At 30.1% G+C, this 25,953-nt stretch overlaps 2 protein-coding genes across 3 annotated transcripts in view; one reads left to right on the top strand and one right to left on the bottom strand.

Moving 5' to 3' along the window:
- Positions 1-19,665, top strand: part of LOC122632703 (glucose-6-phosphate 1-epimerase) — a 32,904-nt gene extending 13,239 nt beyond the window's left edge. The window contains exons 3-6 of one of the 2 annotated variants that reach the window (XM_043819840.1): positions 14,523-14,581; positions 15,252-15,589; positions 16,266-16,574; positions 19,381-19,665. In XM_043819840.1, coding sequence (XP_043675775.1) covers positions 14,523-14,581; positions 15,252-15,589; positions 16,266-16,574; positions 19,381-19,389 — 715 coding nt within the window. In that variant the 3' untranslated portion in view covers positions 19,390-19,665. Of the gene's footprint in view, positions 1-14,522; positions 14,582-15,251; positions 15,590-16,265; positions 16,683-19,380 lie in introns of those variants that run through there. The other variant, XM_043819839.1, reaches the window with a different exon arrangement.
- A 3,191-nt stretch (positions 19,666-22,856) lies between these two features.
- Positions 22,857-24,851, bottom strand: LOC122632704 (putative SERF-like protein). Its single transcript, XM_043819842.1, has 3 exons — positions 24,358-24,851; positions 23,541-23,652; positions 22,857-23,411 (listed from the first exon to the last, which is right to left on the bottom strand). Exons 1-3 carry the CDS (start codon positions 24,362-24,364, stop codon positions 23,333-23,335), a joined length of 198 nt encoding a protein of 65 aa, XP_043675777.1. The 5' UTR covers positions 24,365-24,851; the 3' UTR covers positions 22,857-23,332.
- Between the last annotated feature and the right edge of the window lie 1,102 nt (positions 24,852-25,953).

Here is a 25,953-nt window from a genome sequence, read left to right as displayed (position 1 = left end):
TATAATACAAGCGTTTTTATTTAAAAAAAAATAATCTATTATCTTAAATGAACACATAATTTATAATCACGATTAAAAAATAATTTCTATGATAATGAAGTAATAATAAAAAACGATCGATCGATCGATCATCGTGGATGCACATGGCACGCTTATCTAGATACGCAAACTTCTATTAAAAAAAAAGAAATAATAATTAATGGCACAATAATTTCCAAGATGATGAAGCAATTACAAAAAAAAAAGGGAAAGAAAAAAGAAGAAAAGAATCATATGAGTACACGCATATACAAATTTATGTTGATTTAATTGACCCAAAAATGATGATAATCAACATAGCTTCTGTGAAATAAAATTAATCAGGACAAACGATGACGGATATTCGAAATATCGCGAACGTGAACGTGACGATGAAGACGACATCACTACTAAAGAATTTGCTCGGATGGACAACCCACTCATTTCTACTTATATCATTCATACTTACTTGTCGGCTTTTACCATCGCGTTACACCGGCAAAGAGCCGCCAAATCAGCTCATTATCGCGGCTCAACGATAAATGCGCTCAAAGTAGCTTGTTAAACGTAATCATCGAAAAGCTCGAGCATCCTGATCAAACGATTTCAAATCGTTTGATCAGCGTAACGATATTCAATTCTTGATATTCAATAACGAATGTCGAATACTCTTGATGAAATGATGGTTGTTCGAGAAAAACGTTTGTATAATTTCGATAAATCCATTAAGTTAACACCTTTTGATTAATCTGTTCAATCAAAAAAAGAAAAGATTTATCTATTTTTATACAATAGAAATTTAATATTTTCATTATTTTTTTTCGATAAAAATGATCCCATTTTATTTTTTATTTATTGACTTTTATTACAAATTTTTCAAAAATAAAAGGAAAATGTATATATATATATATATATATTTACAAAAATTAATTACGTACGTACTAAATGACAGGTTAAACTGCATTAAACAATGATGTAAAAACATAAGTTTCCAACAAAAAACTACATTTAAATATTAAAAACGAGTATAAGATCAAAGAAATGTGCAATCCACTTAGAGAGTCCCTTTCTACGAAGTGAAGATGTTTTCTTAACATCAAGGATTATCAAATTACTGCTACGCTACGCTCTAATTACCAGTTTCTTCTAATAAGAATATATAATCGTGTCCTAACACTGAAGTAAAATATAATCAATAATGAACGATGGAGACAAAATGAGAACAATAAGTGTCTATATTCGTAATTTGCTTAAAATATTACGAAGCTAGACTTAGACAGATTCATATTTTAAAATCTTAGAATAGATATCAAATTATCTACGAGACATTCGGATAAGAAAGATAATAAAAAGAAAAAAGAAAAAAACAAAGAAAGAAGTTAGAATAATCTCGATTGTTCTCGATCGTCTGTCAGAGATCTATAATATTTCAAAATTGAAAAAATGAATGAAAAAAGAAGGAAAGAAAGATACAAAAATAAAAAAGAAATAAAATAAAATAGAGCAAAGAAAAAATTTGAATTAATCGATCATTTTCAATGATCTTATCAAAAATATCTCTAATTTCTTTCACGCGAAAAAAATAAATGAAAAATAAAAAGAGACTAATCTCCTCTCTCTCTCTCTCTCTCACTCTCGTATCTAAATTACATACGAGTGCATACTCGAAGATAGGTCGTAATTTAAGATTCTTTTGTAATTCATGGGTTTGGCGAAAGCATGTGAAAGGGTGGAATAACCAACGAGAATGGAAACACGATACAAACTCCGTCTAATTTTCCCTCTCTCTCTCTCTCTCTCTCTTTCTCTCTGTCCCTCTCTCTTACCCTTCCTATCCCTCTCTAGCTCTCTCTACCTACCTACCTACCTACCTACCTATCTATCTATCTATCTATCTATCTCTATCTCTCTTACTTGCAAAAGCGTCCGACCTAGTATAAATAGGTTTATTTCTTGCTGGCCTTAGTTAAACAAAGTTCCACGACGTTGGTGGGTAGGAAGGACGCAGAAGAGGCGAGTTGCGGTAAGCATCGGATCTACTATGTGTGTATATAAGTATATGTGTATATACATATATATATACATATATGTGCATACATATGTGTGTGTGTGAGAGAGAGAGAGAGGGTTGTGAACCCCGTCCGCCATTGCTGCCACGGCTGCTGCTACTGCTGCTGCTGCTACTGCTGCTGCTGCTACTACTGCTAGTGGTGCTGGTGGTGCTGGTACTGGTACTGCTGGTGCTAGTGGAACCGGGGAAAACACAAAAACCGCTGGCTTCGGCGGAGCTTGAAGCGGGCACCTTCGACGTATACCGGGTGTCCCGTCTAACGATGCAAGAGCGAAGGGATATATTCTCCCAGGGGAATTTAATGGCGTAATTTACGAGACTTTTGAGGAAGAGAGAAAGAGAGAGAGAGAAGGAGGGAGAGAGCAAGAGAAAGGGGAGTGGTGAGGGCTGAGAGGGATGAGGGATGAGGAAACGAGGGGATGGGAGGGAAGGAGAGGAAGCGGAGAGCGATGCACCGAGTCCTTCCTACGTTTCTCCTCTCCTCTTTCTGGCCAACTTCTTTTTCTTTGGAATGCATCTGGTTCGCTCATGGCACAGCTTTTTCGACACTTTTATCGTTCTACTCCTCGGTTGTTAAATCGAGTTTCTCCTGTTTTCACAAACGTATTACGAATAAAGATAACGATGATAATTAACATTACGTGAATTTCTATTATGTAAAAGTGTTTCTTTTGGATATGTCAACTATCGATTATCAAAGATGCGATTCTTCTTGTTTGATATTCGAAATTATGATTTATTGAATTGTCTGTAAAAGTTCTACGCTTGGTTTTACAATCGTACGGATATATGCATATGTTCATGTATAAAAATATTTTATTACGTTTACGAGAATATTAAAAGTTAATTAATTTTGTTATAGTATATTCTATATATTTGACTAAACTTTTATTTGTTTGTTCGTTTATTTAATGATATTTTAATAATTGAAACTCTGTGCCTCCGTTAAAAATCGAAAATTAAATCGTCCTCACGAACTTCACAGACAATCTAATATTTTCTTAATTTATTCTCGGCTTAGTACAATCTAATTTTACCTATATCTCATCTATAAAATTATTTTTTAATAATTCTTTTTATACAAACTAAATTAAATTCCACATTACAGATGTATTGTATATACACTTGTAGATCGAAACTAACATTTTAAATATTCTTTCTTAATCATTCGTTTTATTAATTAAATAAATGTTTCGTATGAAACGATTTACTGTGATCGTTTCTTTTATTAAAAAACGTCGTTCTAACGTTACATTTTATTAAATCAATGAAGTTACACGTCATGAATAATTTCACAATGATAAAATTTAACTGTTAAATATAACAATAGAAATTTTCAATAATAATAAATCATTACGAGATCTTTGTAAATCCTCTGATATCTTTGAAATAATTTGAAACGCACGCGTTCGATTCCTATATATACATATATATGTACGCGAGTATAAGATAACTCTACTTTTCTTTGCGTCAGTTCATTCGCGTTATGCAAATTGCACGCTTCGCAGGCACGAGCAAATTGATTTGTTTGCCTGAGGATGAAGAAAAAGGTTTGAGGTGCGTGAAGGTTGGAGGAACTCGAAAAGAGGCGGAATCGTTGCACTCACCGCATCGATCATCTCTTTGACTCGTCCGAAAAGAAGATCAACAGAGAAAAAGAGAGACAGAGAGAGAGAAAGAGAGAGAGAGAGAGAGAGAGAGAGAGAGAGAGAGAGAGAGAGAGATACAGACAGACGAAGTTTCTCTTTGAAGGTTAGCGAAAACTCGTTGGTCCAGATAACGAGAAGATAAACGTCTTGAGATTATATAGTCCACCATGCTAACTTTTCTTTTCTCTCTTTAAAATCGGCAACAATAAATGTTATAAGTATTCTTACTAGGAAAACATTATTTTGTTGATAGTAAAAAGAGAGAGAAATAAAATACTTGGTGTCTTTATCAATACTACGAGAATATGCTCATATTTTTTATATTACGTTTGCGTTCGTTGCAAAAAAAAAAGAAACAAAAAAAATAGAGGGAGAAAAAAAATAAAGAGAGAAGCATTTTCTTCTCTCGTTCGTCGATTTTTGCCGCTCTTTGAAATTCTCGTGCGTTTCTCTCTTTCTCTCTCTCTCTCTCTCTCTCTCTTCCTCTCTTTCTCTCTCTTTCTTTCAGTGTTTCACCACTGACCGCTTCGTTCGTGTAATTACGATGCTGTAATTACGCTCGCTCCGCAGGAAATCGATCCTTTGAACTCAAGATAAACTTTCGGAAGGCAGATTACTCTACGGTCGGGTAATAAAAATTTATACGGTATTTTTCTTACTTTTCTTTTCTTTAACTTTTCTTTTTCTTTTTCTTTTGGTTTTCTTTTTCTTTTTTCTTTTATCTGTAACGTCTCCATCTGTAAATTCAATGGGCGGAGGGATAAATAATAATCAAAAAAAAATTGCTAGTCCAATTGTACATAGACGTAATATACCATGCTTTCGAAAGTTCAAACAGAAACATTTATGGCATCACTTTATCGATAGTACCTTAGTATCTAAACATCCTAAGAACTAACAGAGATATTTCAAAGTTCCTCTCTTCTTTCAACTATGAGTGTTGTACGAGTAAACAAAACCCCATGAAGGATCTTTCAAATATATTAACTTTGGAACTACTTATGCGCTTGGAAAAACTAAATATCTTTTTATTTATCTGCAAACACCATTCTCTATCTTTTTTCAACGAACTGATAATATACTTTTTCTAAAATATATTATTATAAATATATATGTACAAGGATAGTAAATAAACTTAAGAACAACTATGAAACGACTAACTTTAGGAAAAGAGATAAAAAAAAAAAACTAGAAAAAGAATATTACACATACATGCACACAGAAAGTGTGAAATTTAAACCAGGAAGGAGAGACATTTTTCTTTTAAATCGCATTACGTGTGATTCATCGCGAAAAGCGATTTGCAAGGATCCCACATCCTGTTTAGATAATTTACGAGGATAACGCGGGACAACATAGATGTACCTATATTAACCGCCGAGCTTTAAAATACGTGGTCGAGAAAGATCGATCGTTTTTAATGACACTCAGGATTGAGTACATAAAACGTATATAAGTATACAATTTCCATAAAAGCTTCATTTTTATCCAAGGATACTATCATTAATCATTATACTTATTTTCCCATTTTTTTCTTTTTTACCTTTTTTCTCATCGTTTCTTCTTAATTCTAAAAACAATTAGTTACATAAAATTATAAAAAATCGTCTGGACACTTTTTCCAATTCATTTACACAATATAAATTCTTTTCTCAAACGCCATTTCTTATACAAAGCCATTAGAAGACGAACAAACGAATTATTATGATTAAATTCGTCTTTTCACGAGCTATAACGTCACGTGGTAATAAAATCGATCCCATTTGTAATAAATGTGATACATCGATTCATTTAATAAATCATCGATTAAAAATCTTAAGACATATGAACTCGAAGAAATATTTCGTATTAATCAGAATATCGAGCTCTTTTTTCTTCCTTTAATAATCTATCATATCGTTAATAACAACGGAGATATTTTTAATAAAGTACCACTATACATTATATACATTCACAAATGTGCATTATGTACATGTATGTGTGTTTATTAGGTAAAACCTTGAGATCATTGTACCAAGGTATTCGCACGATCGAAACCACCAATGAGATAAAAGAGAAGGTAAAGAACGTAAAAAGTAGGAGGAGAAGAAAGAAGAGGGGGAGGTGGGGGAGGAGGAGAAGAAAGAGAGAGAGAGAGAGAGAGAGAGATAGTTCAGAAGCCCAGTTTTTCTTTATAATTCTCAGTCGAGACCGAAACGGTCCTCGTCAGAATTTTACTGGACAATCGTAAATCGTAGATGCTGTGGCAGATGGCCGAGTCGATCTCGTTCTCTCTTTCTTTCTCTCTCTCTTTCTCTTTTTCTATCTTCGTCGCTCTCATCGTTAGGGATGCTGCTTGGCTACCGACAGTGCCGCGTTAATGCACTTATAATGCGTGGCATCCGCTTCTTGCATTTTACTGCATACTTTCGGTCGGTACTACTCTTCTCTAACAATCTAAAAGAGAGAGGAAGAAGAAAGAGAGGGGGTAGAGAGTGAAAGAAGCTATTGCAAGCATGAAATTATAGGATCGATAAATTCTTATTCCTTTGACTAATAAATCATCGATCAATGTTCTAGGTGTTGTATCATAAATCGTATTAATTAAGAAAAAATCATATTATTTAGTTAATTTTAATAATAGAAGTCTTACTAAAGCGTTAACCATCTAAAAGAGTGAGGGAGAAAAATATAGAATGACTATCGCGAAGATGAAATTATAAAACGATCATAATTCAAATGTTTGATTATAAATCGTGTTAATTAATAAATGATATACTCTTTTACTTAGAAATGAAAATCGATCAACGTTAAAGAAGTTTTTATTAGAATTCGTATTAATGAAAAGACTTTAAAAAAGAATTAATTAGCTAATGAATTTCGATAGAAACTCTTGACAAATATTGATTTTAATCGTTTAGATCACAAGATCTAAGATTGCAAGAAAGGAAAATAAGAATTAATAACTTCGATTATTTTAGTCTGTATTAGATAGATAGTACCATTCATAGTACATATTATACGAACACGAGTTACATATATATGTTTCCAACGCGAACAAGTTTTTTTTCTTCGCTAATGTCGTAAAAATGCATAGTCATATTGCATCAATAATAATGTCGATTCATGCACTTTATATCGTTCATAAAGATAATTATATGCGAAGTACTGCTCTTGCGTAATATATGTATGTATATCGTAATAATACCATGCCAATCGCGATCGACACGTTTTATAAATCATTTTATCGAGAATTGAATGTGAAAATATACTAGAAGTGTATGTATATATATATATATATATATTAATTAATTAATAATATTAAAATTTTAAAAATTAACAATATTACTTAGTATAATAGCACAGAGTAATATAATGATATAATATTATAATAAAAATTACTAAAGTATTATATGATGTATTTTACGTATAGTAAAAATTTTGTATATGTGTGTGAGTATTTATATATATATATATATATATATAAAGAAAAATAGAGAAAGAGAGAGAGGATATATTATATTTTATATTACTGTATAGTATACTATATTAAATTTTTTAATAATATTATAATAAAAAATACTCTTATATTATTTATTTAAATATAAAACATATATATTAAAAATTGCGACATTTTATTTTATTACTAGATCAATCTAATACGAACTAATTATTTCTCCATTTTCATTAACTAAAAGTTATATCATTGATTAATTTTTTTCTCTCTTTCTTTCTCTCGTATCTTTCGACAAAGCATATTAATTTTTCGTATCGTTCTTTTGTTCAATCCTATTATTAAATACAATGAAAAAGTAGACTACCGTTTCGAATTAATTAACTATTAAAGTTTAATGTTCTGTAAAATTCATTAAGAGGAAGTATGTTTAACCGAGTTTTGAAAAATGCACGTCATGCTACATGTATTACGTGATGGTATAAAAACCAGTAGACATTGAACAAATGCAATTATTAGGATAATTTAACGAATCGGATTCGTTCGATTCTTCAATCGATTTTTCTCCTTAACGTAATATTTTTTTCAATAAAGATCGAACGATATTACATAACTATTGTAATTTTTCCATACGCTACTATTCTTTACAACGATGATGCTATAAAATATTCTCATTTTTATAGATGTGTACTAAAATTATAGTACGCGTTAAATATGAATTAATACATTGCTATTGAGATATATAATAATAAAATTGAGAACAATAATATATGTTTCAATGACAGTAGTACATGTCGGCTTACAATTAAATTATTTATAAAATTTGAAAGATGATATTATATTGTAATAAGAGATCGCAGTAAGAGAATTTTAAGATTCTTGATCTTCTCTACAACGTTTGCACAAACGAAAATATCAAATTCCATTTTTAAAAATCACATAAATAATAGTGTTTCATATTTTCAAAAATATGTTTCTTAGATAGAACTTTCAAGCCTATCGAATTAAATATATTATTCTTAAGATTTCTATCGTTTAAAGTAATCGAGGTATTTATACTTCCAATTTTAGATGACTCACCCAGTATATCACGTTATTGCTAATATCTCTCTTTCTCTCTCTCTCTCTCTCTCTCTTTCCATATATATAATTTTTTACTTAATCGACCGACACGTTACACCGATCACAAGGATATACAATTATCAAATGATATTCCGATATTGTTAATAGATCGAAAACCGTAATAGTTCATTCGATGAAGCATCGATGATTATTATTTATCGGAAGGATAATCGAGTTGATAGAAGGTTAAATATAAAAAAAATAACAAGAATAATAAAACGATTAAGCATTTAACGATAAAGCATTGGAAAGATTTTTAAAGTATGTATATCTATGATATACATATATATAGGTATCTAACGTTAGTTTCAATAAAAGGAGAACGCAAACACGTACATATATAATAGATCTAATAAAATCAAAACTAACTCATAGAACATTATAAATCATTCTATGATCTCTCTCTTCTCTTCTGCATTTTCTCTCTCTCTCTCTCTCTCTCTCTCTTTCTGCATGATCTGTAAATTCAATTTCAAATTTATTTCACGTCAAAACCTTCAAGCCAAGAATAAAAAGAACATTAATTCGAGAGGGGAGGGGAGGGAGAAAAAAAACGAAGAATAAACATAGAAGTTAGAACGATGAGTCAAAATTCTTTAGCAAACGAGAGATCACGGTCCACCGGAAGGAAAAATTCTCTTGAACAAACAAAAGTTACCACTACCAGCGGCAATAGTAGTAGCAGCAGCAGCAGTAGCACCATCACCACCACTACCACCACCACCACCACCAACCATCATCACTACCACCATCACCATTATTATTATTACCACCACCAGGAAGATATAAAAATCGTGAAGCGTAGCGTAACGAGGGGAGTTATAACGCGTTCGAGTCGATTCGCTCGAATGGAGACTATTCTCTCTCTCTCTCTCTCTCTCTCCCTCTATCTATCTATCTATCTATCTATCCATCTCTCTCTTTCTCTCTATTCCTATCTATCTATCTATCTCTCTCATTCGGGCGTAACCGCATCACGAATTGGGTGCTAGTTTCTCCGGTAACATCGGTTGCACCAGCGGTAGCACCAGGACCTGGGATACCAGCAGTAGCAGTAGCAGTAGCAGTAGCAGTAGCAGTAGCAGTAGTAGTAGCTAGAAACGACCAGAAGGAGAGGTTGGAAACTGTGATGCCCGCAAAAAGCACGGCAGACAGCGCCGATCGTTTTTGCTTGGCGTCAGCCGCGTTCCTACCGCCGCGTCGTACTTCGTCCTGGTACGTCGTTCTATTCTCCCTCCCTCCCTCTCTCTCTCTCTCTCTCCCTCTCCCTTTCTCTCTCTCTCTCTCTCTCTCTCTCTCTCATCCTCATGGTTCTCCTCTACTCCCTTGGTCTACCCTTCTTCCACATCCCCATCCCCATTTCAATCCCAATTCCCATCCCCATCTCTCTCTTTCCTTCTCTCCCTCTTTCTCCTCTCTCTCTCTCTCTCTCTCTCTCTCTCTCTCTCTCTCTCTCTCTCTCGATCTCCTTCTATCCTATATTCTGCTGATGCTTTCGAGTTTTCCATCTTCGTCTCCCTTTCTCTCTCTTCTCTCTCTCTTTCTTTCTCTCTCGAATCTTCACTCATCTCCACCTCCTTTTCTTTCTCGTACTCTTTCCCTTTCTCTTTCTCTTTCTCTTCTTCTTCTTCTTCTTCTTTTTCTTTTACTTCTTCCTCTTCTTCATCCCATGCGTTCTTCGTTCGCCTCGGGATCGCACAAACGAATGGGATTACCTCCACCTTCCACGGTTTACGCACCCAAGGAAAATGGATTACTTACATCGCTTCGCGCGAGAACGCTACGACGAGTCTATCCTTCCAACTGGATCGAGAACATCTGAAAATCTGCGTTAATCTTTTGCCTAACTTCAATCTCCACTATTATTCCTTTCGATTTTTTGCTGTTTACATCTTCAATAGCTTTGTTTTGTAATCTAATCGTTACGTACATACGTATGTACGTATGTAGGTCGTTATTTCAAAATTTATCATCAATAGAGATGCGTATATATAAATGATAATATCAAATATGTAATGGAATTATTTATTTACAATTGGATCTAGGACATCTAAAAATCCTGAAGGTATTAACCTTCAATTCAACTTCAACCTCGATTGTTATTCTTGGTTCTTTCTTTTTTCTTGTTATTGTTGTTTTCTTCCTATTTCAAATGCTCGATAATCTAATCTCTATCGCTCTAATCGAATCGTTAGATATGTAAAAATTATTTTTACTTAATCATTAAAGTGATATATTCAATCCATAATTATACTCGGTGATAAAAGTTGGATCGTAAAACAACTTAACGAGTTATATATATATTTTTTTTAACGAGTTTTATATTTTTTTTATGGATATTAAAAGATCAAATATTTATATATTCATTGTTAGAATAATAATGTTGAATGGAATGACTATAGCCTTGAATTAACGTACAAACCTTATTTATTCAGACGTACTAACAATACGCGTGTTTAACTCGTTATCAAATATTTTATCGATTTATTATAATATTTCTATTTCTATTATTATCATTATTATTATTATTTATGTCAAATAAGATAAATGAAAAAGAGTTCATTTTTACTTAACATTTGACATTTTTAACATATAACATACTTTAACAAAAAAAAGTATATACATACATACATCCGATATTGATTATTATATTTATTCATTTACATTTAATGAACGGAGTACCAAATAGAAAAATAATTTTCCGATAAATATATGAGAATATCGATAGGATAAGAATAAACGAGAAAAAGCATAATCCGTTAATTAATTTTTTCATTCATTTAAAATGGAACAAACGAAGGGATCAATGCTGTAAATACGTTCATTATTTTATAATAACTCAAAGGAGAATATAAGAACAAAATAAATAACAAAAAAATGAAGGGTGGATCGATGAATATATACACACATATATATATATGTATGTATGTATGTATGTATGTATGTATGTATACCGATTGAATTTTCAAGACTGATTTTGAGTCTAAAGGAAAAAAAATCGATGTTTTAAAAATACGTTATATTAATTCGAAAGAGTATCTATATAAGAAAAAAATAATAATTCAGGAAAGATTGATAAATATATATATATCAAAGAAAATTCGATTTGATATTGTCTAGTATACGTTTTGGGTGACTCGATGAAAGGAAAACGACGACGATTCTCCTTCGATCTCGTACGTTCTCTTAAGAGCCTTGGACCTCCGTATCCTCGCGCTCCTTCTTAAGGACATCTCTGTGGCCCCTGACAGCCTTGACTAATGGTCGTCCTGCATCCGCCCTCGGTCTTTATATCAGTAACGCTAGCATGTTTCCTCTAATATATATATATATATATATATATATATATATATATATATATATATAGAATATATATATATATATAGAATATCTCATTATATTATTGTTATTTGTGATATATAAAAAGACAATACCGTATATATACATATATACATAAAATTTATATATATCATATATAGCTATAAATATATTGCATATATATGCATATGTATTTCATATACACTTTCGCACAATTCACGAGATTCATCTTGTTTTTTCTTTTCTTTTTTTTTTTATAAATAGACAACATACGCAATATACATGCATTATATAAATGTATACATAAAACTTTTATATAAATATATGCATACTTGTGTACATATATATGCATGTTTATCTCACTTAACATCGTCACATAATTCACGATGTTTTTATTTTCTTTTTTCATTCTTTAAAAATAAACACATATAAATAACGTGTACTGACGATATATCAACATTAAACTTATATATTATATATATATATATACACATACATACGTCCATATAGTTTACAACCCTAATCTTCTGTTTTTTTCTAAACACTTTTATTAATATATATTGAAATAATAAATGAATTTTTCTTGTCGATCAATAAATTCCTTTCGTGTTTTATATGTAACAATTGTTCACTTATTTTCGTAATTATCTCAATTAATTAATTTTCTTCTCATCAAATAAATCAAATAAATAAGAAATTATTGAAAATAACTGTTATGTCCTAAAGTAACATTTTCTCAATCGCACTCTTCTACTATTACTGTTATTAACTAACGTTACTGCTATATGTAACACGAGTCTACTCTAATTACAGCGCTCCTTAATGTAACTTCGAAACGTTGTAATGCTTTGCTCACATAATTAAAAAAATACTAAATGAATACTTACTAACTCTACGGCGTAATTTTCAAATGTAACAGAAGCCTCTTTCTCTCTTATCAAAGTTTACGAACTAAACTATATTACTAATAAATAACTTTACAATTTTTAATAAAAAAAATATATTTAGTCTCATTTATATAAATATATAAAAAATATATATATATATAAATCCCAATATTATTTATCCAATTCAATAAAAATTTAATTAAAAGAAGTTGTTTACAAATTATCTAAATGTTTTTATTGCATTGTTCAATAAATATCATCTCAATTTGTAAAAAAAAGAATATTAGTCTTTTTATCTCCATATAAAATACCAACAATTTCAACATTCTTTATTAGTCCAATTCAAATAGAAGGACTTAAAAATAATTAATAAAAAAATTCTCTAGATTAAATTCAAAAATATATATATAAAAGGAAAAGAAAAGAAATTAAAAAAGAAGATAGCAAGAACAAAATAAAAATAGACATTATCTCACGATACGAAGAAGAATTCAACGTAATCATTGCTCCTCTAACTCGTTTCTAGAACGAACGTAGAGAGAATAAAATCTTTCTAAGAAGTCCTTTCCTTTATATATATATATATATATATATATATATATATATATATATATATTAGTTCTTTTCTCTTACGATAAACCATTTCTGTCAGGAAACGAAGAGATCGTTCCAAGTGGGACTCGAATTTCTTCCTTTCTCTCTCTCTCTCTCTCTCTCTCTCTTTCTCTTTTCTCGATCGGTGGTCATCTCTTGGAACGATTCGTGCTTCTCACGAATCGTGTATTGTAAATCGTCGCCGATCGAACCCTTCCTTCGATGCCCTTACGAGAGACAGTGCACGACCGTAAAACGTTCTGCGACCCTCGTATATTAGTTGTACGAGACGCTGGAATGTGCCTTCGAGTTCTCTCTCTCTCTCTCTCTCTCTCTCTCTCTCTCTCTCTCTCTCTCTCCCCTTCTCTTTCTCTCTCTTTCTCTCTTTCTCCCTATCTTTCATTCTCCGTATACCCTTTTCCTTCCCTCTCGTATTGCCAAGGATACATCTTCGAAGTATCCAGATACGGATACAGAATACTGGACAAAACGTGTGTCCACTTCGAACCCTGAATACTAATTTCCAACCGATAGATACTTTCTGTATTCGGAAAATATTTCAAATATCTATCTGTAATATTATTTGGATATCTTATTTTTTCCAAATCTATCTTTTTTTATGATTTTCTGTTTAGAGATTTAGAGACTAGCAAGGGATTAGATCTATATTATTTGTCTGATATATTTTATCGAATTGGAAATCTTCTTTTTTTATTCGAAGGTATATTTTATCTTTCATGGAAAAGCTATTTTTTTCTTTTTTCTTTTTTTTTCTTTTTTTTTTTTTTTTTTGATGACATTATTTTATCATAAATTATATCATTGTAGTGCACTTTTTTATTTTTTACTGGAAAAAGAAATAATGTGACATGCAATAATTAATTCATTAATTTTTTTTCGTTTTTAAGAAATAAAAATAATCGAAAAGTTCTACTTAGCTACATATCTCATGCTTTTATTTGATATTTTATCGAATTCGTAATTTTTGTGTGACTCAAGATATATTTTATTTTTTAATAGAACAAAGGAGAGAGAGAGAAAGAAAAAGAGAAAGACATCAAATAATTATTTTTGTCGCGTTTTACGAAAAGGGAGAATATTTGAAAGAAAGAAAAAAAGGAAAATATTCATAATCGAAGATGTATCAATCGAGAGACTGTAAGATGACGATATTTCGTTAATTCAAGGTTTCTTTTTTATTTTTACATTTTTTTTTTTTTTTAACGAAAAATGAAAATAATTGAAGAAGATCTTATCAAGAGAGATTGATCGTAATACGTTTGCAGTTGATCTCTTTGAGATCTCCTACTCAGGTTCTCAGGATCATCGATGAATTTTGCAAAAGTAGAAGCGTCTCATTAGAGAAACGATATTTTTTTTCTCTTTTTTTTTTCTTTCCTCCCCGAACAAACCGATCTTTCCTGTTTCAGTAAGCAGGCTGTATTCGACGGGAAGAAGGCCATTAGAGGAGGCATACCATTTGTCTTCCGTAAGTATAAAATACGAAAACAAAATAGATCGTTTCGGTCACTGCGAATGCAACTTAGAAATGGTTTAAATGTTGGAAAACGACGATGCAATATGAGAGAAATAACAAAAAAAAAGAAAATAAAAAAAAATTAAAAAATTCAAAGGAAAGAATAGTTATACGATTAAATATTGATTTTTGCCATCACGTTTTACAAGAAAAATAATCTCATCTCGTTTCATTTCGTTTATATTTTTACATTGGTATATCAACGTCCTTTCGTTATTAACTCTATCGTTAAAGTCGTTTTATTCTCGTCGACATACATACATACATACATACATACATACATACATACATATATATCTATGACTGTGTGTATGTAGATCCTGAAAAATCAGTAGAAAGATCTCAAATAAAATGTTTTTTTTACGCCATTTCATTTTGATAATCATTTATTCATTCTCGATCGAAATTGTAATTTTTTGTTATCTCTATTATTAACGATTATTTAATTGGCCGAATTTTCTTTTTCGTAAAATATATGTCATAACATTATTCCAAAAACTGACTACATCTAATCTCAGAATGAAATACAAAAAAAAAAATGAAAAAATAAATTCATTACTGACAATTTACGTGGGGTGAAAAACAAAGAAATCAAAGGAATTACAAGAATAAAAATTTTCAGCACAATTTGGACCGTGGACATTTGGCCCACCCCATGGATTTGCCAGGATCGTTCGTTGGAACGTCGAAAAATCGCCAGAACGATTGCCTAGCGGAGACGTCGAAGCAATATTCTCGATAATGGATAGCGAATTTACACGGTCAATGTGGAACTACTCATTCAGATTAACGTACAGGTTAATTCTACGAGAGAAAGAACTTCACTTCCACATTGGCGTATATAATCCCAGCAAAGATCATACCTTTAGCTTTAATATTTTACTACACACCTATTTCAAAGTTCCAGACGTTAGGAGATGCCAGATTACAGGATTGCACGGATGCACATTTATTGACAAGGTAATCGATCATTTTTTTCTTCTATTTTCTTTCCATCATTTTCGATCATTTTCAATCTTTCGTATATTTCTTAAAATAGTTTTTTTTAAGACCTATATTAAAAAATTTATTGTCAACAATGATCGCGAATCCATTCATAAATCTATCGACAATAATCAAAATTATATTAAATAACAATGTTCGTTAAAAATTCTTTTTATTTATTCATTGATCTGTCGAGGATAATCGAAAAATTCAATATACGTATATACCGATGTTAACTGAAAACTATTTTTATTCATTTGTTATCATAAAATTAATCCTTATCGTTCCAAATATATATTAAAGCATATCAGCCAATCTATTTCAAACATGTTTTCTAAATTTTAACACGCTAAAGAAAGATATATTATATAATTTTTATAATATGATTGTTAATTATTAAACATGGTTTTAAATGAAAAGAAAAAAAGCAAAGTAGTTGATAGTAGTCGTGATTAAAGTGATAAGGATTAAATACATGAAAACGATATAACGAATTAAATAAAATAAAAAATAGGTATCTACATAATTCGAGTATTAAACGAAATAATCATAATCTATACATAAATTAAAAAAAAAAAAAAAAAAAGATTGTATCAGCTTGTAGTCGGTTTAATTTCGAATCGATCATTAATAAAATTAAAATTATATGTAGACAAGGGACAACCAGATTTTTCAAGAAGGTCGTGACGTGGTGACAGTATGCGAATGGACCGATAGAATCTATCAGAATACGCAGGGTGAGCACATCATCACGAACGTAGTTTCCGGAAGGAAGATGCGCGTACAAAAGTACAATTTTCCGGATACGGTAGTTTCGAATCCTTGGCAAGAGAAGGCTCGTGATATACCAGATTTTGGAGACGATGAATTTCCTAACATGATATGCGTCGAGAGTGGACACGTTAGTAGTCCGGTGATACTTTTACCGGGCATGACTTTTGAAGCCAGCCAGATATTGCAGGTATTATTTCCTACGCAATTATTAAAGAAAGAAGAAGAAGAAGAAAAAATATATAAAGATTATACGATATTCGAAGAATTTCTGTGAAATATTATTATCGATCAGATAACTGATAATTTAATATTCATTTTATTTTGTACTTTTTTTATTTTCACGTTTATTGGTTAATAATAAATATTTATTTGAGAATTGATATAAAATATTCACATAACAATTTTTTTTATTTTTTTTTTCATTATCATCATCATCATCATCATCATCATCATCATCATCATCATCATCATTATTATTATTATTATTACTACTATTATTATTATTATTATTGATTTCATTCGTATTAATTAAACTTGATTGTCGATGTACTTAACAAATTGCCAATTAATTAAGATCTCCTCATTAACACATATATATCTATCAGTATCTTCACATATAAATACTCATGGTTAAAATATTTTTATTATATATTTATACACAAATGAAATAGAAACATGTAGGATATGTGTTAATTATTGATATTGCTAGATTAATAAGTGATAATTTAATATTTAATACTTTCTAAATATTTAAGATCGTGACAGTTTAAAAATAGTTCACATTTCTTTTAAACACTTATAATTGTAAATACTTAAAGAGAAAGTGTTTAAAAAAAAATTCATTATTTTCAAAATATCGAAAAAAATTTGGGGACATTATTATTATTTCCATGAAAAATTATTAAACGAATTTATTGTCGACGAAACTTCAACCGCCAGATTAATCCTTTCAATATCGTCGAGACTTAACTCGACGTATACGTCTTCGAGCTCGTTAAACTTCCCCTCGTTAAGCTACTCATGGCCACGTATGGATGTCTAATTAGTCGCTGCTCTTTTCAAAGGCTAGCCGATAATTACTTGCCTATCTTTGGATCATACTTGTTCTCTGCTTTGGCGGTGCGATAATGATTAAAATTGAACTTTAATCAAAAGCACCAAAAACATGTCGTTCCCACAAATTTTTCAAATTTGAATTTGTCTCCGTCTTTGTCTTTGTCTCTCTCTTTATTTGATCCATTTCTTCAGACATTTCTAAATAACTTTTTAATGAAAACTTGAATCATTATTTACTTCGAATCATGTACATTCTTAATCAAACAAAAAATTATTTAACAAGCACGTTTTAATTTGATCACTGATAAAAAGATTATCAATCAAAATATAGACGATGAACCATTAATAGAATTATATAAAAAAAAAAAATATGTAAGTACAAAAAGAAGTCATTCATGGATTGCAATTAACATTATTGAAGAGAGATATGAGAGAAAAAATATGTGAAATTAGTTATACAAAATTATTGATGTTGATTTTAAAATCATCTCATTGATCATACCAATAAAAATATTCTAATAAAAAAATGAAAAGAAACAACGTTAAACATATAATTTAAAAATAAATCGAAATTCTCTCGAACGTTTGAAATCGTTCAAAATATCGCATCATCTTCATTCGATTATAACTCTTATCAATAATATAATTGGACATTGTTTTATGAATCGATTCGAGCCGCGTTCGATCCTCCATTTGTTCTCCCTTTTTTGCTCTTCTCGAATATACGAAAACGAGAATATATTCCTGAGAGAGTGTGCAATAAAATACGTTTGCACGAACGTATCAGATTCAATCGATAAAACCGTAAAACTCTGTTGAAAATGTACGAGGGCAATTTTGTATTCTTTGATCCACCATTGTGTGCGCCATTGGCGATATCCGCCATTTTTGACGTATCTACCCGCCGCCATTTTCTTTCGAAAAGATGCGATACGAACAGACAAATCACACTTTGCGTTCTACCAAGCCGTTTGGATATTTTTCCTTAAGCTTTTTACTTCTTCCTACGACTAAGCGCGCTGGCAATGACAAATATTCTCAGATAACGTAACCAGTCGTAAAAAGCTTGTATTTGTCTTCGAGACTGCTCCTTTCTTCTTATTTCTCTTCTTATTCTTCTTATTCTTCTCGGATGACATTCTGAGTCGTCGTTTTTTATCAAGATACAAAATTTTTAATCGAAAATGTTACAAGAATTATGATGTTTCTAATAGAGTTGATGGGTTTATATATATATATATATATATATATATATATATATATATATATATAAGATTATAAACAAATCTTATACTAATCATATTTTTTAATTTTTTCTCGATGTTCAACTAATAAGAACATAACTTCCAAAGTTCTGAACAATCTCGTAGACGATGATTGGAAGTTTCTGAGAAGGATGAAATTCGAAACGCATCTTCTCAGTTTGCATTTGCGAACGTGTACAAATTACCTTCGCCTCTAACAAGAGGCTTCCTCGTTCCTCGTTCTCTCCGAAAAACGAAGAGAAACGATAAAAATCAATTATAATATCAAATAACAATTTTCGATACTTTCGTAATAACAATTATTATTTGCTATTACTGATATAATAAAAATAAAAAAGAAACGAATAGTTCTTTATACCGTAAAATAAATTATCAAAATAAATAATCAAAAGATTATGCAATATTATTGATATATGCAGGTACACGTATAAAAGATGATGTACGAATAGAATGATATATAATATAATAAATATATTTACTATATTATACATAATATTATTAATTATTTTATATATAATATTAATTATATTATATATAATATTTATAATAAATATATTTATTAATAAATAATAATGTTCAATAAAAAGTTATTAAGATATACTTTTTAGATAAGTGATACATGATAAAAAAGAGAAAAGAAAAATAATGTAAAATTTGATATACGTTTGACAGGTGATGTGAGTAGAGGGTGGACCAAGTTCTCACGCAAGCAGTGCTACCGGCAATAGCGGTGCATTGCTTCCGTCCGTCGTCTCCTCAGCTTCGGGTACGACCGTTTGGTCGAGCACCAATCCAGGTTGGCGTTACATGCCACCACCACCACCACCACCACCTCCACCACCACCGCCACCGCCACCACCACCGTCATCACAGTCAGCAATCTCTTCCGCGCATTCAACTCAACATCATCTCTCGCAACAGCAACAACAGCAACAGCAACAGCAACAGCAGCAACAACACGCACATCATCACCATCATCATCATCATCATCATCATCATCCACCTCCTGCTCCTCCTCCTCATCACCATCAACAACATCATCAACATCATCAACATCCCTCGCAACTACATCCTCATTGCATCGCTCAAACTTGCACCATTTGCTCTCTCAATCTTTAAATCATTCAAATACGAAATTTTTTACATTATTTAATCGCATAAACTCCTTCGGAATTAATTTTGCAAGCAATACGAAACTCGTCGATGGATTTCTCAAACTTATAATAAATTTCTCCTATGCTAGGACGTACGTATATATATATATATATATATATATATATATATACACATACATATATGTTAGGTTGATTCATAAATATAATTAACGATTTATTGTAATAAGCTTTTTATTTATTTAGGAATCAACCGAATGAATATGATATTTTCTCATCAGAATTCTTGTATAGTTATTATGAATTGATATATAAGTTTCGGCTTGCTTCTTTATGAATGAACACAATTTTAAACTCGATTTTAAGTTCACTTTTAGTTTCTTTTTTCTTTTCTTTTTTTTTTTTTGGATTTATTAAATAATCCTTCGACTCGAATAATGTTGCGAGGGAACGTAGTATTGTTCTTATCGTCTAAATATTATTGTTCCACTAATAATACTAATTGTAACATTCTTAAAGAAAGAAAAAGAAAAAACAAAACTGAACGATTTCTCTAAGATCTATTGTATCGCGTGCGTTCCTATTTTAATGTACATTCCAATTGTCAACAAGCATTTTACATATTTCATAGTTTACAATTTCCATTCCACTAAGCACATTCCATTTTATTAATCGTTTTCATTGAAAAAAACTTCCCAATAGTTTTAGCTGCTTATTCGAGATCTCTAGATCTTCATCTTATATTCCTAAATCTATTAAAAATTAATTAATAATCTAAATGTGTGTTGGCGTATTTTCAAAGCGAGAAGATGCATGAAACGAATTTGAAAAAAGAATAAATAAATAAATAAATAAATCTTACTCGCTATTTTCTCGTTAACAATTTCGTTATCACACGTATACAGGGATGGCTTTGTAAAAGCTTGCGCGGATATGTTTCTAATGTTATTAGATTTCAACTGATTTATTTCTTCACGAAAGCTTTCCTATAATTATTATTGTAATAATGTGACCGCATCTCCAATGGTTGTACTTGACGAGTATTTTTTTGTTCGTAGTTTATATATGTGTATTTCTACTTTCATGACATTTTTCGGCTCGCATGCATTTGTCTCAAGACATAATAATATATCTTTAAAAGGATTATCAATGATTGAAATAAACATAAACGAATAGATGATTAATGAGATAGATCGTTGTCGAGCCAAAGAAAATGTCAGGAAAACATTGCTGTCGTTTTTCTATTCTGCTTCTTCGTTATTAACGACAGAACTGGCTTCATTATGATCGACCTATTACGTATTATAAAGCAGTTCACATAGGAGAACATACAATAACAGATATGGTGCTAATATTAAAAATATGAAGTCGTTTATAATAGATAAACGAGAATGTAGGTAAACTCGTAAACACAGTAATCCTCTCTTAGAAAGATCTACTGCGACTTCTCAAAAATAATCTTCTTGCAACATGTTCGCCACGTTAACTCTACTTATACATACTTGTGTGAACGTTTCCGTCTTTAGCAAAAAAAAAAAAGGAAAAAGAAAAAAAATAAAAAAATAAAAAAATAAAAAATACAAATAAATGAAAACGATACATCATCGAGATAGATACGTAAGGGAATATTTATGCCATAAATACGTGATTATAATATTAACGTAAAAAAAAAAAAAAAGAAAAAAGAAAAAAAAATATAATAATTAGAAATCTGTATGGAATACTTGTAAAGATTGTCTATTCGTGAAAAAAGTCCTTGTAGAAGCGAGATGTTTCTTTTTTTGTTAAAAAAAAAAACTTTCTTCAACATATTATATAGATTATTTCTTTAATATTTTCGGATCTTTATTAAATATTATTCATGTAAAAAATTTAATCACTCTATCCGTATTCTTAAATAAGACATATTCGCGATTACTCTTATTCGTCATAAACACATTAATACAATTTTTTTAATTTCAATTTTTCGATAAAAAGCAATAGAATTTTTGTATCTGTCGTTATTGTCAAACATTAAACGATCCGAAAAAAAATATTCTTAAAGAATCCAATTGATTTAAATCAATTCAATTTCAGACACTTATATTTATATAAAAATAGAGATAGCTTTTTTTAATCTTATCGTTTCAATATCATATTGAATCGATATCGAGTCCAATTTTTTATCGAACAAGTTAAGTGCAAAAAATATGTACAATTTAATAGATAAATTAGTAATAATTTTATCGATTATCGCTCCAGAACGAAAAATTTTTATGTCGCTAATATGATTTGATTGCTATATGGAATTTATTCACATTATAATAAAAATTCATTCTATATACATAAAATTAACTAAGTAATTTAATTATTACATACGATATTAAAGTGCAACACAGTGTGAAATTTTTAAATAAATGTAAAAAAAAAAAAGAAAGAAAAGAAAAAAGAAAAAAATATCGTTCTTTGCGTATAACGAACATAACAAATTTTCAACAATAAAAACGGAGATCATCTCTCTGCTTATTCGTGTATTAAAATGCCAAAATATAATTACAATATAAATGGATTTGAATTAACTAGAAGAATTATTGATTGTTTAGTTACATAAGAAGGAAAAAAGAAATAGGAAAAAAGTACGATTATTTCATAAGGGTTTTTGGTCTTTAGAGGCTAGACAATATGTCCATGGTTCAATATAGCATAACATTTCTCTTTCCTTTCCCATATTAGCATTAAGATTTGGTCTTCCACTATAAGATTTATGAGATCATTTGATTCTTAACAGAAATAATGTTTATATTCCAAGTATTTGTAATTATATATAAGAAAATTTCAGAATTATACAATAAAATAGTATGTTAAAAATGTACTCTTTTGGGAAAGTGCAATAAAATGTAAAAAAAAAAAAAAAAGAAAAAAAAATTAATCGTAAAGCTCTTAAAAAATCTTTCTACTAATATACAATAACGCTTTAAATATTTACTTTCCATAGTCTTAATTTGGTAATATACTTATTATCAACACATAGTAAAGGGAAGTAATGTCACATATTGATTTTGAATATTAATAAATTTGAATAATTTATTATAAGGAAACGACAAACATACATGTCCTTTCTCTTTGTCGTTCTGTGCTTTCATTTAATTACACAACATCTTAAATAACTGAAGTTTAAATTTACACAAAATTATTACTACAAGTATCATATTATTTAATTAATACCCTTAAAGTCTACTCCAGTCAAACAGATTTCCTTTGACCGTCAAGATATAGGTAACAATAGTTTTATACATATTGACTATTATTACGAATAATATGTAAAGAACATCACGCAGAGCTAAATCCTGTTATACATCATAATGTTACATACAGAGAATAATGAAGAAATTCTCTAAGATCAAAGACATTGTGTACTCTTTATGTGCTCGCAATAGATGTAACTTTGATGCTTTATGATCGTCAATTTTAAAAACATACTTGCAAAGTTTGATTCCGTCATTAGTAAAAATTTACAGATAGTTTTTAAAAAGTTATCTCGCAGCTTGTTTAGTCTTCTCTTGTTGCTCTTGTTGTTTTTTGAGTTGTTTTTCTCTCATTCGTTCTGCATCTCTGCAATATCACATCGTTAATACCAATTGATTACTCACAATATATATAACAACTTATGTTTTTCATTTTTGTGATTGCTCAAAGCTCCATCATCAGCAGATAAAAGTAAAAAAGAGATGAATAACCTACCGTGCCTTTCGTTGTTCTAATGAAAGACCTTTATTGCTTTCCTGCTCAGCAGCAGCTTTTTTAACAGTTTTCTTCATATTCTTAGCTCTCGCTAGTTCACGTTGATTTCCTCCTACATTCAATAATAATTCAAATCATACTTATATAAATGTATATATATATATATACTATATTTAAAATACACACACACAGACATTATGTTTCATCCTACAAAAAATACACTATTATCTTTTATACTAAATAACAGTAGGTAATTCAATTGAACCCAGAAAACATAATGATACGATGTTTCAATAAATCTTTGAAGAGATCATCCTAAAAATCGAAATTACTTTAGGACTTTTCTAGAACATTCAAACTTTCTCCGTGCTCGAACGAACGACGAATTTCGATAAAACAAACAAAACCACCACAGATTCTATCATAAAATTTATTATTCGCAATAATAATTACGACGTAATTGATGGTTAAGACTAAAAAAAAATTACAAATACGCCAAACACAAAAACTCGAAATAGCTAATCCTAATCTATCGCTGTACGGTTAAGAAAGAACTCTGTAATCTCGAAGAAACAATTTCGTCGCAATTAAAAAAATTCCTATAAAATATAATATACGACGAATAAATTTGTTTAAGAGAATTTAATCTTAAGAAGATTATTGACGAGCATACCGTGATTATTTGATTTACGTGACAATAGTAGAAACGTGAATAACACAGAACATATCGACCTCTGATTCATCCGTTAATTCGCTCGTCTCTTTCCAATATATCATTAAAAATCTTAAAAGAATATATAATTAGCAAAAAACTTACGGGTCATTTTTTTCTTAGTTCTTGATCTCCGATAAACAAGTACTTGAAAAATTTGATCAAGTCGAACGGTGAAAAAGCACCGCTACAATTCGTCTGCCACCACTATGGCTATCACTAACACATATACTAATTTCTAAACCAAAATAAATGACTTCATCCAGTGGCACGATCCTTTCGATATACAAAAGTACTACTTGTAAAGATATGTCTCGGAGTAAGCAACGAACACATACGAAAATACGTACAGAAATGTACGAATTTTAATACCATAATATTCCATAGAGGCGCTGCTATCGTTACGTCGCTCGCACCCTCTAGCGACCAACGTTTGAAACAAAAAATAATAACGCAGAGTTTCTCAACTTTCTTTATCAATTTTGTTCCTATCTCGTTAGATAGTATCGAATATTTTTCGATTAGAATTTTCTATGATTAAAAAAATTTCGTTGATACGATAAAAATTAACCTATTAACATATTAACCTATAGACATATAATGGAAGGCATTTTGATCGAAGATAAATTATTAATCTAAAATTTAAATTGAAAGAATACATTGAGTGATAATATCAACTAAAGGGTTATCGAAGTAGTTATAAAATGCTTACGGATATTCACTACCTTTCGTTCTTACCGTATACGACTCCAGCGACAGGTACGGACAAAATATAAACTACAAACGCAATAGGGAAACACTGTTCTCTCGATTATTGCATCATGTATAAGCGTATATAAGTTATACTCTCTTCTACACACAACTTGATAATCGCGAATTAATGTGACAGAAATTTTTGTATATAGTAAAAAAAATAGTACATTTGACAAAAACAAGAAACAACCATATAGCAAAATAATACTCTCCTGAAAACAGATTAATTGAAAAATATTTATTAATTGTACAAACTATTTTTTTTTTCTTTTTTTTTTAGGTTAAATTTATACAAATAACTAAAAGGATGTAATATATGTAAAGATAATAGCAACAATAAACCAACGGTGAATCTACTCTTTTATATTATCATTGTTATTTAAAGATCAAAGAAAAATTTAAGTCTGTAAAAAACAAATGTTTTTTTCTTATTAAAACCTTATACCTATATAAGTAGTTATATACAAGTTATAATAAATAATTATGTATATATCAATGTTAACATATAACGATAATAAAAAAAAATTATACTTCTTCAGTGCATTTCCTTAAAAAAATTATTTTAGAATTCTCTTAGATAATATATAATCTATTTATCTCTAAAAGTATTAATCAGATTGAAAATATTTTGGAAACGCACTGAAATATGCAGCCATTCGCCCGGTAGTACTTGCATCGAATTAGATTTCGATATTTCGTAAGTAATACCGACCCAGGTCCCACCACGTGGAGGTTGCTGCATCTGGAGACCCACGTGCTGACGATGACTCTACTCTAAAATCTACATTTCAAAAAAATACGAATATCCATGACAAAGAGAGATAAAAATATTTAAAAACGCGTTTTGAAATATTCAAAGCGGAAATAATTCTAAACGCGTATGAAACAAGAAGACCCTAATTCACGAGTAAATCTAAGAAATTTATTCGTGATCACTCAATGCACTTT

The sequence above is a fragment of the Vespula pensylvanica genome, chromosome 10 (genome assembly GCF_014466175.1).
Source record: "Vespula pensylvanica isolate Volc-1 chromosome 10, ASM1446617v1, whole genome shotgun sequence".
NCBI lineage: Eukaryota > Metazoa > Arthropoda > Insecta > Hymenoptera > Vespidae > Vespula > Vespula pensylvanica.
The sequence above is the reverse complement of the archived record's forward strand: the minus strand, read 5'-3'. Positions and strand labels throughout refer to the sequence as shown.

What these genes read in the sequence shown, in the direction of transcription:
- LOC122632704 (XM_043819842.1), bottom strand. An exon ending in TTAGAACAACGAAAGGCACG is followed by an intron (nt 23,412 to 23,540) that starts GTAGGTTATTCA and finishes GTGATATTGCAG; the next exon opens with AGATGCAGAACGAATGAGAG.